Source organism: Triplophysa dalaica, chromosome 9 (assembly GCF_015846415.1).
Source record: "Triplophysa dalaica isolate WHDGS20190420 chromosome 9, ASM1584641v1, whole genome shotgun sequence".
Taxonomy (NCBI): Eukaryota; Metazoa; Chordata; class Actinopteri; order Cypriniformes; family Nemacheilidae; genus Triplophysa; species Triplophysa dalaica.
Window position 1 is genome coordinate 3413202 of NC_079550.1, and position 13785 is coordinate 3426986.

Genomic DNA, 13785 nt, shown 5'->3' on the forward strand with positions numbered 1-13785 from the left:
TGTAGTTTTAGTTGTAATAGTAGCCTTCCATGTAATGGACACCACACATTTCTCAAAATACATATTTTTTGTTCAACAGAAATTAAATGACATGAGGGTCTGTATTCCTGCTATACAGAAAACTTTTCAGATTATTTTGGGACATATAAGACATCAGATGAATGACTTCTGTCATATATCCCTAAATTTGGAAAACTTTGCTTTTGCCATAGATGAAGCTCCTCTCTCCAGCAAGTGGGTCAAGCATCTCCACGTCGTAAGTATCGCTGGATATCCCTAATTGGGCTGTTTTTGTGTTGTCAATAAATCCAAATAGTCCATTTCTACACATGATTTTTTTGAGTGTCTTTAGACTAATAGTTATCCTGTGTTTGACACTTAAAATATAAAGGATCTCTTTATAAGGTAGACTCAAGTCAAAGTAATATTGAATTAAATCAAATCAGTCCATACCATATGATAAGGAATAAACAATCTGCGCTCAACAGTTTTAACACATAAGGGTAAACAGAGAGAGAGAAAGACAGAGTTACTAGACAGTAGTCTTTACAATGTATTTAAACACTGGTTCCTTTTATTCATTTACATAATTGACCGCATTTGAGGAAAATAACAGCACTACTTGTTAAGAATTATAAATGAATAGTAGATGTTTCCAAAAATGTAAGGTTATGCAAAAAGACTAGACGGGCTCCGTACATTTCAATCCAAGCTGTAGCAAAAAAAAAACGTTTAATAACAAAGGTAACTAATCACAAGTAACTTCACCGTCCACCTCCAGATCGATTTCTAAAGTTGCGCGCCGCCACTAAGACTTCTTCCACTTCCAGGTCACGGACCTGTCGATCAAAATCTGACTAGCCAATGAGGGTAAAGCACTGTTAACTCCCGCCCAGGCGAGAGGTTTGTGCCAGAAGTCCGAACGTAACTTTTTGCAGTGTAAACGAAAAATAATGAAGCGCAAACGAAATCTCGGGCATCGTATTTATAAACAATGATTTTCGAAAAGGATATTTAGAAAACATTTGATGATGAATGCAGTTTGTTTGAAAGTATGTTAAAAGCTTGCAATTTGAGTTCATTTTTTTCGTTTTCAAAGTGTATTTCTTCTTTCGTGTTGTTTATTTTTGTTTGGTTTTTTTTATTTCGCGTTCGTACTTATTGGCACAAAAGGAATCCCATAGTTATGTACGCTTTTCCCAGAAATAAAGCTTCCTCTTCCAGTCCTTTTCAAGCAAAACATGGTATCTGCAATTTCCACACCTTGTCAGCCCGGACCCTAAAATGGACGGATAGGCTATGGAGAGAAGCTAAATCTGCATGAGAGCTTTAAAGTGGTTTTCCGGACAGAGATTATCTTAAACAAGGACTAGACCTTACTTAAATTTAAAACATACTTTACAAAAAACATAACTGGTGTACATCTTGAGACAAATCAATCACACTGACATATTTTAAGATATGTCAGTGTGAGTAGTTTTCAAACAAGACCCCTCTAACAATAAAATTAATCTAAGACTAGTCTTAAACCCTGTCCGGGAACCGCCCATTATGTTAAGAAAATAGAAATACATGTTGAACTAAACAACGAAGTGAGGAGCAGGAAAACCATTTATACTGCTGGTTCCAAGTACATGATCTATGAAAAAAAAAGGATTATATTCAATACATTTCAAACATAGATAGATATTTATATTTTGTTTATCTATCTACATGCATCCCACTGGATTGGAAATAAACATGTTCACTTTTCGTGAGAACCCATCTATCCCACCGAATATGATGATGTTGTACCTTGAAAGTAAAACCATATATAAAATAGTATTGCACTTTTGGTACATAAAATTATATGGGCTGACAATACATTATGAGCTTGTGATTCATTTCAATATGGACTAAGGACAATGGACTTTGCACAAAATATGACCTTCTAAACAATGTACCCCAGCTGTGTCATCCTTTCCAAAATTCCACTGGCATCCACTCTGTGCATGGATTCTTTTATACTGTTCCATTGAACTCTATATCCGTCTGCTTGCAGGCAACCTTTTACCATCCTATATCCAGCATTTGGTAGTCTTCTTTTGATGGATAAAATGGCATTTTCCAATTCATTGTCAGACATGATGATATACATAGTTTTTACAGATAAACCCAAGTCACGTATTCGGCGGAAGATTGTTGACCGTCCTAATTCTTAAAATATTTGCAATACAAGAAACTTATAAAGACATCTCAATGAGCAGAGACAGCATTTCCATGGAAACAATAAACTTAGGTCGACCTGCTCCACCACCACATTCCCTCGTAAGAACTGGGAGTATCTCCCGGGAGAAAGCTGAATTAATTTTTCGTTGTACATTCATGAGAGTATCCAAAATATAATTTGGCATGTCACAAATAGTGGAGGCTGATGACCAAATAAACACTTCTTGATTGACAACATACTGAAAATAGTCTAAGTCCAGCTGATGGCCATCTAAAACTGAAAAAATCCAATCTGTTACTAGTAATAAGTAACTGTTAATCATGTCTGATTTAAAAGAAAAACTTACCTGAGACGATGAGTGAACGCTTGGCTGTCGAGCTGTCATTTTGACGCTAGTGGTTTTAGCGGGGGCGCATGCGCACTACGTGGAATCAATCAATCTTCCCTCGAATAGTAATGCCTGTGACCTGATAACGTATTTTTGACAGTCTCTTCGCACATAGCGCTACGTGTTCAGACTTGGCCAAGATGGTGGCGCTGTAGGAGGTAGCCTGTGTTTTACTCTTCAGGGAATAAAGGTGAAGTGGTAATATGACCCGATAGTTAGTTTGGTGATAACAGGAAGGACTTGTGGTAATGATTTAAGAGTTCTCATTTAATATTTCTTATGAACTTTCAGAAAGATACTGGTCCAAAGCGATCTGATGTTAAAGCCAGATTGATCATAATACTCTTCTTTGTACGTCGCATTCGTGACACTAACTGGAGTGCTGCTAAATGCTGCAAGTTCCTAACGGATAACAGCCTGCGTCTTCCGTAACCTCTATCACTTGATCTTTAAAAATCCCCCAAAAATGATGATGTGTTACGACATTTTATAGCAATCTTTATACTTCTAAACTTAATTTTGACTAGTGTGAACAATTTTTAGAAACTGTTAAGCTCAGCATGCAGTAATGAAAACTGAATTTGTTCATTTGTGTGATGCTGATCTATAAATATACGAAATTAAACATGCCCTGTTTTCATATTAGAAAGGCAAATCTCCCGGTATTGATGGGCTTTCGGTAGAATTTTATGTTCATTTTTGGGAAATGATTAAGTTGCCTTTATTTCACATGTTTAAAGAATGTATTAGTGAGGGAGACATGACCACTACAATGAAACAGGGAATCATCACAGCCTGACAAGGACCTGTTATTAATCGACAATTGGCATCCTATCAGTTTGTTATCCTTGGACTACAAGATTTTAGCTTCTGTGTATGCGAAAAGGTAAAATAGTGACTTGGATGATATCATATCAGAATCTCAGTCTGGCTTCATGGTGTCATATATCTAATAAGAAACGTTTAGTACTGGATCCCTTCTCGTTTGGCTCTCAGCGGAGGCGGTTGCATTTTCTCATTCTCCTTCCTTGCCCTTATTTTCCCTGCTCTTTGTCTCTTGTCTCGTCTCGTCTCATCTATTGAGAGACTCTCTCTGCACTGCCCTCCAAACTTGGAAAATTATGGATTTGATCAACTGGTCTCTCAACGCAATTTCCAAATTTTCTCGACGAGAAAACTGGGTTCGGGGGAACCCGTCTGCCCTGACGGAAAGGTCGCACCTGGCTACACGATGGACGGGTGGGAGAGATGGCGGATCGTGTGTCTGGCGGCTCTTTCAGTTGAGGACATCTAAGATATTTACCTATTTGAAACCATGATAACAGGTCTTGTGCTGTTTGGATTAGGCTTTGCCCAAGGTTATCGACGAATTCATTAAACGGGAACAGCTGTCCAAAGCCTCACAAGGCTGCCCATATCGAGTGAAGCTGTGGGAAGAGCGGCCAGCATTGAGACTGAGACTATTAATCGAAATATGGTTGTTATCAGGGAGATTCTAACAGCTTTGGGAAGGTGTAAGAATGTAAACTTCTTATGTCCCCTTGTCTAAACAATATTCTACGGTTGAAGAGTCTAGTCGACGGAACACATGGAGTTTCTGGATCCAGGAGACAAAGTTTGAACTCTGATTGAACAAGCACTTGTGTCTGTGTCAAAGTTTATTGTTTTAAGGACTAATATTTATAAGCTTGAAACAGGAGGTGTCATATAAAACCACCAGAGTGGATAATCACCAGACTTTCTGTTTAGTCTTATTCCTCCTGAACAACCAGATATGATCACGTATCTAATATTACAATATCAAAACAATAATCCCTAGGCATCATTAGGAACCTTGAGATGGAGAACAACAGATACTTATATCAACATAAGACATGATACAACTTTCAACGAGGTTAAACAACAAGAAAGTAAGGCACATTTTATGTGAATAGAAGCTAATACTAATAGGAATGAATACGAAGGAATACATATGATATATCAACTTTTTATTAAACACAGATGCAATATTTGTAGAGGACAGGACAAAATCCAGATTCTCACAATGGCCACTTTCAGACCAACGGTTTTACAAGCAGTCCTGTGTCCCTTTAAAGAACAAGGTGTTAATACAAAATCTTTAATAAAAGGATAGTAGCATTTGCATATTTTTGTGTGGTTTTCCTTCTTGAATATTCAGAGTGATTTGTACTATTAGAGACATTTGTTTTGGTATCTCGCATTTACCATCATCATTTAAAATCATGTGTGTTGTAAACTGTTCATTTCTCTCTAATTTTACTTCTTGATTTAGGAATATACAAGTGATTATTATACTTATCAGGATTAGAATAATCCTTGTTCCACGCAGTCTACCTGGCTGACTGAACGGGTGCCATGGCCTGTTAGGTTCTATCATTTAAGAATATCTGGGCCAAACACAAGAAGGGCTTCTGTAAGTGTGCACATAGTATAGGAATGGATATCTAAGAATTCCATGGGAAATTTGCACTTAGGATAACAATTTTTTCCTTTTTAGAATAGAATTTGGCCCTCAATGCACCTCAGGGGAAGCTACAGAGTCAGCACTATTGGCTCAATGGGCCTTCTATCTTCTTGCTTTGGGTGGTCCCCACCTCACGAAAGGTAGTTCTTTCCACAGCTTAGTCAGTGCTTTCTCCGCCCTGAGGTGTAGTAAGGTGAATCCCCTGTTGAGATTCTATTTTAAATTGGAGCTTGGCTGCTCTCCTGAAGAACACAAGTTCAGTCTGGAAGCGTGTATCCACTGTGGCTGGTAGTCCGTCAGAACTCCTGTCCGTGTTACGGCAATCACAGTCGCTGGTCCGTGGTACTTTGGTTCTCCAACCTTTGTTGGCTTCAGATTCCTCACAAAGACTTTTTGTCCTGGAACAAAGTTATGAGTAGCCTGCTCTGAGGGAAGAGCGAGGCACAAGAAACATCAGCACATATAGAATTTAACTTTTCGACTAGGGAAGTCACGTATTCCTCCTGGATCACCTACAGATCACCTTAAGAAGAAATGCTGCCTTTGACCACGGGGTCGGGAAAGGTCTACCCATTAGTACCTCGAATGGTTACAATTTGGTCGTGGAAGATGGAGTCATTCTTATTTCTGCCAAGACTATAAATCAACCCACTTTCTTCCTGTTTCGACTACAGCTTTTGTTAGTCGTGTTTTCAGTGTTCAATTCACGACTGCTGCATTTTACGGATGGTAAGGAATATTAAAATGCCAATCAATAGACAACGTTTTTGCTAAGAGCTGTGTTACCTTTGAAATAAACGAACTTCCTTTATCTGATTTTATAGTGCCCGGTATACCATGGCGTGGGATTATCTCTTTCGTTAAGATTTTTACCACTGTTTTAGCATCTTCTCTTGCGCATGGAAATGCTTCAGGCCACTTTGAGAATCTATCAATAATTACCAAAAGATATTTTATATTTCCTATCGGCGGCATGTGCGTAAAATCAATTTGTAGTTGTTGAAAAGGAGTTTCCGGAAGTTACAATGCATCGTGCTTAGCTGATTTGTGCGGATTTACCTGAGCACATGTTAAGCATGCATCCAAAACAAGCTTTGCTGTTCTATGAACATCGGCTATACAATACAATTGATTAATTGCTTGAACTACTTTTGCACAACTGGTATGAGATAACCCATGGTAATGTCTAATTAGGATAATTAACCCTAATTTTGGTAGTCCTATCCTACCCTGTCCATCTCTAATAATCCCTTCCTTGTCAGGAGTGCAAACACTTTTGCTCCAATGCTCCAAGTCTCCCTGTGTTGGTTGACTTTCATTTTTTGGATGAAATGGTGATTTAATCTGAGCTTGGGCTTCTACCTTTGCGGCTTCATCAACCCTTCTGTTGCCTATAGTCTTTTCATCCTCCCCCGAAGCGTGACCCTTGACCTTTGCTATGGCCACTTCGAGCGGAAGCTGAACTGCTTCATTTAACTGTCCTATCAGATTTGCATCTGGCTTTCCATCAGCAGTTTTGAAACTTCTTGCTTCCCACATTTTGGCATAATGGTGAAGAACACTCCACGCATACTTAGAGTCTCTGTAAATTGTTACTCTCCTTCCTGTCATCAGCTCACAGGCCCGTATTAATGCTATCAACTCTGCTGCTTGAGCCGAATTGTAGTCTAGAGCAAAAGCTTCTTTTACCTCTCCTAAATCGGAAATCACAGCATAGCCACAAAGGTAGACACCGTCAGAGGGCTTTGAACAAGACCCATCAACATAAATGTGTTCTCCCCCCTCTAGGGGCGTATCCAACAGATCGAACCTAGAAGAGTAAGAGGTGGTCAGTTCAAAGATGCAATCATGTTCAACATTAAAATCTGCCATGTCCACCATACCCAAAATACCCAGCAAAGCAGGATTAATGTTTGCTGTAGTTTGAATGCTAAGATTTTTCGTTGCCAGCAGAGTAGCCTCGTAACCTGAGCGTCGTTGCGCTGTCATGTGTTGTGTTTGCATGTTGTGTAAAATTACACCTACCTGATGGGATGCATATAATATTAAAGGGTGTGACAGCACAGTTTTCTCAGCCATCTGTACAATCAGAGCAGCTGCAGCCACAGCACGAAGACATGCTGGCATACCTGTGACTATGTTATCTAACTTCTTAGACAGATATGCAACTGGCCTATATGTTGAGCCATGCAGTTGCAACAGGACCCCTAAAGATGCACCCACTGCCTCCCTAACATGCAAGTGAAAAGGCTTGGTGTAGTCCCACAGGCCCAATGCTGGTGCGGTTGTGATGGCTGCTTTCAAGGCATTGAAATGTTCATCTGCTTCCGCAGTCCACTCCAATGATGTGTTTGGTGGGGCTTTGGGATCAATCAGACCCCTCAGGTGCCTATCGTGAATCGCGCAATCAGGTATCCACTGTCTACAACAGTTAATTAGTCCCAGAAAGCTTTGTAGCTGCTGCACTGTTCATGGGGACTTAACCTTTCTTATCAGCTGGACCCTATCTGTCGATATTGCTCTGAGACCCTGCATCAGCACAGGTCCCAAATAGGTCACCTTAGTTTTGACCCATTGCAGTATCTCTTTCGAGGCTTTGAAACCTGTTTCAGCCAGTACATTGCAAACTATCACAGATGCTTTTTCACAGTCCACCTCCGTCTCCCCCGACACGAGGATGTCATCTGCAAACTGAAGAACACAAACTGATGAAGGCAGATCAGTCATTTTGGCCAAAGTTCTGTGCACTGCAGCAGAACAGACAGCGGGTGAGTCTACATAGCCCTGAGCAAGGCGTTTCCACGAATATTGCTGTCCTTTAAATGTAAAAGCTAACAAAGGCTGAGTATCTGGGTGCACAGAGAAAAAGGCTGCACATATTTTGCCTGCAATAAGAGATAGTTATGTTAAGTCAGAAATACTACTATGTGTGAAATAGTTTATTTGCACTTAGTCTGAAGGTGCTTTTGAAGCAACTCTATCTCCAGTGCAATTTTTCTCTTTTTCAAGTTGTCGAGTTCTATTTCTCCTCTTAATTTGTCTTTTTTCAACTCAAAATACTCAATTTTCTGTTTAAGATGACGTTTATATAGGGTACGGATGTCCCCCTGTGTAATTTGATGAAAAAATGGGTCAAAACATATGCCTCATGCAACAAAAGTAAAAGTACAACACTGCCCCACCTCTGTATCAGCAGTTCTTTGTGCAGACTGTTCTGGAAGCCTTTCTGTAGGTGTGGATTCCTGCAACTCATGTTGCAGACAGAAAGAATAGGTACACAAGTATATACAAATTAGGGTGCAGTTATTTATGCACTTGCAGGTTCTTCCTCCAAAGGACAATCTGAGAGGGTTTCTTCACTGTCCTGTGCAATGGAAATAAATGGGTATTACAAAGTGTTGCACTCTTTCCTTTTGATGTAAAAGTTAGAAAAACACAACTTACTGCATATGCTTCAGCCACCACTTGCTTGGGAACAGGAAAAATTGTTGATGTATTATCTAAAACTGCACAAAAGAAGGGGGACATAATGTAGACAACTACACTACTACACTGTAGACAAAATTGTGATTAATAACTGATGGCAACATATTTTATATGAACTTAAAGTTTAGAAGTTTTCACCAATTGTGCCTGATGTTTTGACTGTTATGAATTCAGTGCCACATTCGCACAAGTATTTCACAGTAATAGATTTGTGTTGGCTTTTCTTTATAAAGAATATTTTCAATAAAACTGGAGGAACTAAGCATATTTGTCTTGTCTTTTATTAAATTCAAAAATGGTGTTCCACAATTCTGTCCCGTGCAGCTCTGCCACTAGGTTGGTCCAAGTGCACTGGCTGGAGGTCATCATCAGGCTGCACCCCCACCACAGGGGTCCTCTCCTTTCTGATGGTGGCAATGTTATGCAAAATGGCACATGCAACAATAATGTCACAGGCCCTGTCAGGTGCAACCCTCAGACTTTTCAGACACTGAAATCTTCCCTTTAGTTGCCCAAAGGTCATTTCAATGCGTGCCCTTGTCGTGGCTAGAGATGCATTGTAACGGGTTTGAGGTCCAGGGTTTGGCTCAGGGAAGGGCGTCATAAAATACTGCCTGCAGGCATAGCCCCTGTCTCCAAGCAGGATCTCGTCAAAATCCCCTGTATAATGGAAAAATGAAGTTCTGTTAGGCTCAGCATAATACTGTGTATAATACTGTGACCTTGAAATGTATGTTCCCTTACCACGTTCAAATAATGTGCATAAATGTGACTCTCTGAAAATTCTTGAGTCATGCACTGATCCTGGCCATTTTGCTTCCACATTGGTGATATGGAACAGAGTCACACACCATCTAAGAGATTTTAGTCAGTGTGAGAATCTGGATTTCATCCTGTCCTCCACAAATACTGCATCTGTGTTTATTCCAATATTCATCATATGTATTCATTCCTTTATCTTATTATTCCCTTCTATTCATATAAGATGTGCCTTACTTTCTTGTTGTTTAACCTCGTTGAAAGTTGTATCGGATTGAAAGCTGTTGTTCTCCATCTCGAGGTTCCTAATGAAGCCTAGGGACAATTGTTTTGTTATTGTAATATTAAATATGTAATCATATCTGATTGTTCAGGAGGAAAGACTAAACAGAAAGTCTGGTTTATTTTCCACTGTTTTGGTGGTTTTATATGACGCTTCCTGATGCAAGCTTATAAGTATTAGTCCTTAACAATAAACTTTGGACTCTGATTCAACAAGCACTTGTGTCTGTGTCAAACTTTGTCTCCAGGCCTGAAACTCTGTGTGTTCAGTCAATTAGACTCTTCAACCGTAGAATATTGTTTAGAAAAGGGGACATAAGAAGTTTACATTCTTTCAGTCAGTCAACTGCATACTTTTTGATTTCATTACTGTTTTTTCAAGTAATATATTACTAATCAGAGGAATATTATAAATGGTAATCGTAATTTACCTGCACATTTACACTGTGAACCCCCTTTCGGTTCACAAAATCCCCCTCATTGGGGCCTGGGGGGGCCTTGATGGGGAAGTGTGTGCAGTCTATGGCACCAATCACGTTAGGGAAGCCTGAAGGACACATACTGTTAGTCATACTTATTGGTATGGTCGTGATTGCATGTCATTAATTATAAATGTTCCTGCAATAGCAAAAAATCCTGCTTTACAACCTGTGGTCTTAAGTGGCTTGGAAATACCACAAAAAACCCTAAAAACTGCTTGAGCGCCAGGTAAACTTTGCGAATGGCACGACAGACAGCACTTTTCACCAAGTTCTCTGCATCTCCAATAGTGTAAAGGAAAGTGCCACTCGCAAAGAATCTCAGGCCAATGCACACAGTCTGTGCTGTTGTTAAAGCCCGGCTCCTCCGTGTTGAACACGTAATGTGTGGTTCCAACAAATGAATGATGTAAATAACACCCTCACGAGAAAAACGGTATCTCTCAACAATGACGCTATCGCGCTGCGCTAAAGGATCCTGTCTATCCCGCAATACGCGATTAATTCGAAAAGCTCTGCAACAGGTTGCTGTCGTAAAAATGGACAAGACATGGCTGCGATAGACTTACCTATCTCCTCCTCTTATAAACCCGCAATCTAATCCTGTTTACATAAAGTAAGCCTGCTCCCGAGCAGGTTCAAGCTTATGGACCTGTTGCTATGACAGCAAGTCCAGGATGAGCGTCCAAGAACCAAACAATCCAAGATCATGCCAAATCGTCAACAATCAAATCCAGCTAACCGAGTTAGCGACGTATGGAGAACAACAGATACTTATATCAACATAAGACAACATAAGACATGATACAACTTTCAACGAGGTTAAACAACAAGAAAGTAAGGCACATCTTATGTGAATAGAAGCTAATACTAATAGGAATGAATACGAATGAATACATATGATATATGAACTTTGTATTAAACATAGATGCAATATTTGTAGAGGATAGCACGAAATCCAGATTCTCACCGAAGGAAAATTAGCAATATCAGAGATCAGAACGACAATTGACAATGAGGGTTGCCGTGACATATTGGAATACGTTTTCCCGACTAAACAAATCTCAATCTTATCTTTACGGCTCCCCGGCTCCAGAAACGGCCTTCAAGACCGCAGCTGGAAAATTAAGCCAGTGAGAGCACTGCAGGGAGACGCTCTTGCGTTCCTCCCCCACTCTAAAGACTCAGAACTATCACACACACACAGACTTTAGGACCTTATCCCTCGCACTCCTCTGTGGCTTTGAACCACCAGCCTGACAAGCGGATCTGTGAACGGTGCCGTAATGGCACTGGACCGGATGGCTGCATGCCGGAGCTGGATTATTTTACCCTGTTGCAAGTCTTGTCTATGGTGTATTATGTTTATCTCTTTTTCTCTCCACTTCCCTCATGTTTGCTGTAGTTTTCTTCTTAAATCCATTTCGTTACACTGTACTTGTTATATGTGTAATGACAATAAATTGAATCCAAATTTGCAGGATTATTCAGATTTAATTCAGTCTGATGAATTGTACTTTTTCTTGACTTCCAAAAAGCTTTCGATTTCATAGAACACAAATTTATTTTCCGTACTTTAGAGTTATTTGGATTTGGAAAAAACATTTATAAATATTGTGTCAATGTTATTATAAAGATATTAATAGCTCAGTAATAGTTAAATTTGACACCTCTAAAATGTTTAACATCTATTGTGGTGTTAGGCAGGATTGTTCAATCTCCCTGTTTTATATATTTTAGCAACAGAGTTACTTTCCCTAAGAATTAGTCTTAATAATACCTTGAAAGAAATTTACATATTTAATAGAGAAATCAAAATAACACAGCTGGTGACACCACATTGTTTTTGGAAAACTTAAAACAGTTACGTATTGCTCTGGATTTGCATAAACAATTCTCATGTGTCTCAGGCCTAAAACTTAATATTTTAAAATGTGAAATTATTTCAATTTCTGAAATGAGAAACCTTATAAAACATACCTGTCAAAAACAACGTTAAATACCTAGGTATCTGTCAGGCTGAGGCCTGAACCCGGGTCGTATAGATAGCGATCAGACCATTTACCACAGAGCCACAGGGTGTAGGTGGAATCCAACACGCATAAACACTCATGTGAAAAAAATCCTCTGGGCAAAAAATGACATCAACAGTGAGTTTAACAAAAGTAATCCAAATGACAAGAGATACTCGAGAAAACCACGAGAGAGATCAAGGAGCTCAACAAAGCTTAAGGCTAGAGATGACCAACGGTTACAATAACCAAGCAAAGACTAAAAGATACAGAGACTCTTAAATAGGCAACATAATGGGGAGACAGGTGCAAAGAATAACCCCAATAACAGGTCTTGATTAGTGTAGTAATAGGACTCGATAGTGACCTCTAGTGTCCAAACAATAGACTCCAGAGCAAAACCCTCACAGGACCCCCTCCTCTAAGAACGGCTCCTGACGTTCCCACCAAGACGACTGGAGTTGAGAGCATGGTGTTCTCTAACCAGTTTCGCATCAAGGATGTCTTTGGCTGGAATCCAGGAGCGCTCCTCAGGACTCCTCAAGTCTTAAGGAGCTTGAGGCGAGTACTACTCCACACCCGGCGGCAATGCCAAACCCAATGTTGGGTGGAAGGAACATCAACTTCTTCTTCTTGTTCGGGAAACAGATGGGGGGAATAACCGAACTGACACTCAAAGGTTGACATGTCAGTGGCAGATGATTTCAGGGTATTGTGGGCGTATTCTGCCCACATGACGAACTCAGACCATGAAGACGGGTTGCTAGCCACCATGCACCGGAGGGTGGTCTCGAGGTCCTGATTGATCCTCTCTGTTTGTCCGTTGGACTCCGGGTGGAACCCCGAGGACAGGCTAACTGTAGTTCCCAGGGATTGACAGAAAGCTCTCCAGAAGCGTGAAGAGAACTGGGGACCTCTGTCCGAGACAGGAATGCCGAATTCTCGGAAGACATGTTCCACTATTAATTCGCCAGTCTCTTTGGCTGTGTGTAGCTTGAGTAGGGGAATGAACCTGGCGGCTTTAGAGAACCTATCCACTATAACCATGATCCTTTTTAATAGTAGGCTACCAGAACCGCCTCTGGAGGAATTCGAGGGTGCGTCCAATACCCGGGTGACAGGTTAGTCTTGAGGAGTGTCCCCATTGTAATACCTGTGACCGGACAGTCTTGGGAACAAACAAATGGTTGACAGGTCCTCCTCCTGGATCTGGTTCTCTGGATTTTGCTTGCTTAACCTTGTGACTCAGATCCCACTTGATGGGGGTGATGATCTTGGCACTGGGGATTATGGGTTGAGGAGAATCCTCCTGAGGAGATTTAGCATAGATACGGGACAGTGTATCTGGCTTCATGTTCTTTGACCCAGGGTTATAGGACAGTGTGAAGTGGAAGTGAGTGGAAGTTCATCTCCGTGGGTGTGAGACGATGGGATTGAAAGACACATGGGTGCAGCTTGCCGTCCTCTCCCCACTGAGTCTATCCGAACCCAAAGCAGTCTTCCCTGGTTAGGGCAATTGCGCCGGGCTCAGAACCACCTCGAGCCCAGAACACACCACCCCGGGGGTCCTGCGGGACATGCGGGAGGAAAATGAGAGGAGCCGGGGTGGAGGAGGGATGTAGAACTTGCGAGAAGCATCAGGTGAGACTGCTTGTATATTTATGATGGAGCTTGCTTGTGCTGAT

General features: G+C 40.7%; 1 protein-coding gene across 1 annotated transcript; it reads right to left on the reverse strand.

Moving 5' to 3' along the window:
- Positions 1-8962: 8962 nt before the first annotated feature.
- Positions 8963-13147, reverse strand: LOC130428674 (putative nuclease HARBI1; the record flags this gene model as incomplete). Its single annotated transcript, XM_056756857.1, has 5 exons — positions 12772-13147; positions 10238-10616; positions 10024-10170; positions 9313-9419; positions 8963-9228 (listed from the first exon to the last, which is right to left on the reverse strand). Coding segments are annotated over exons 1-5 (1275 nt in total), but the record flags the coding sequence as incomplete, so codon positions are not given.
- Between the last annotated feature and the right edge of the window lie 638 nt (positions 13148-13785).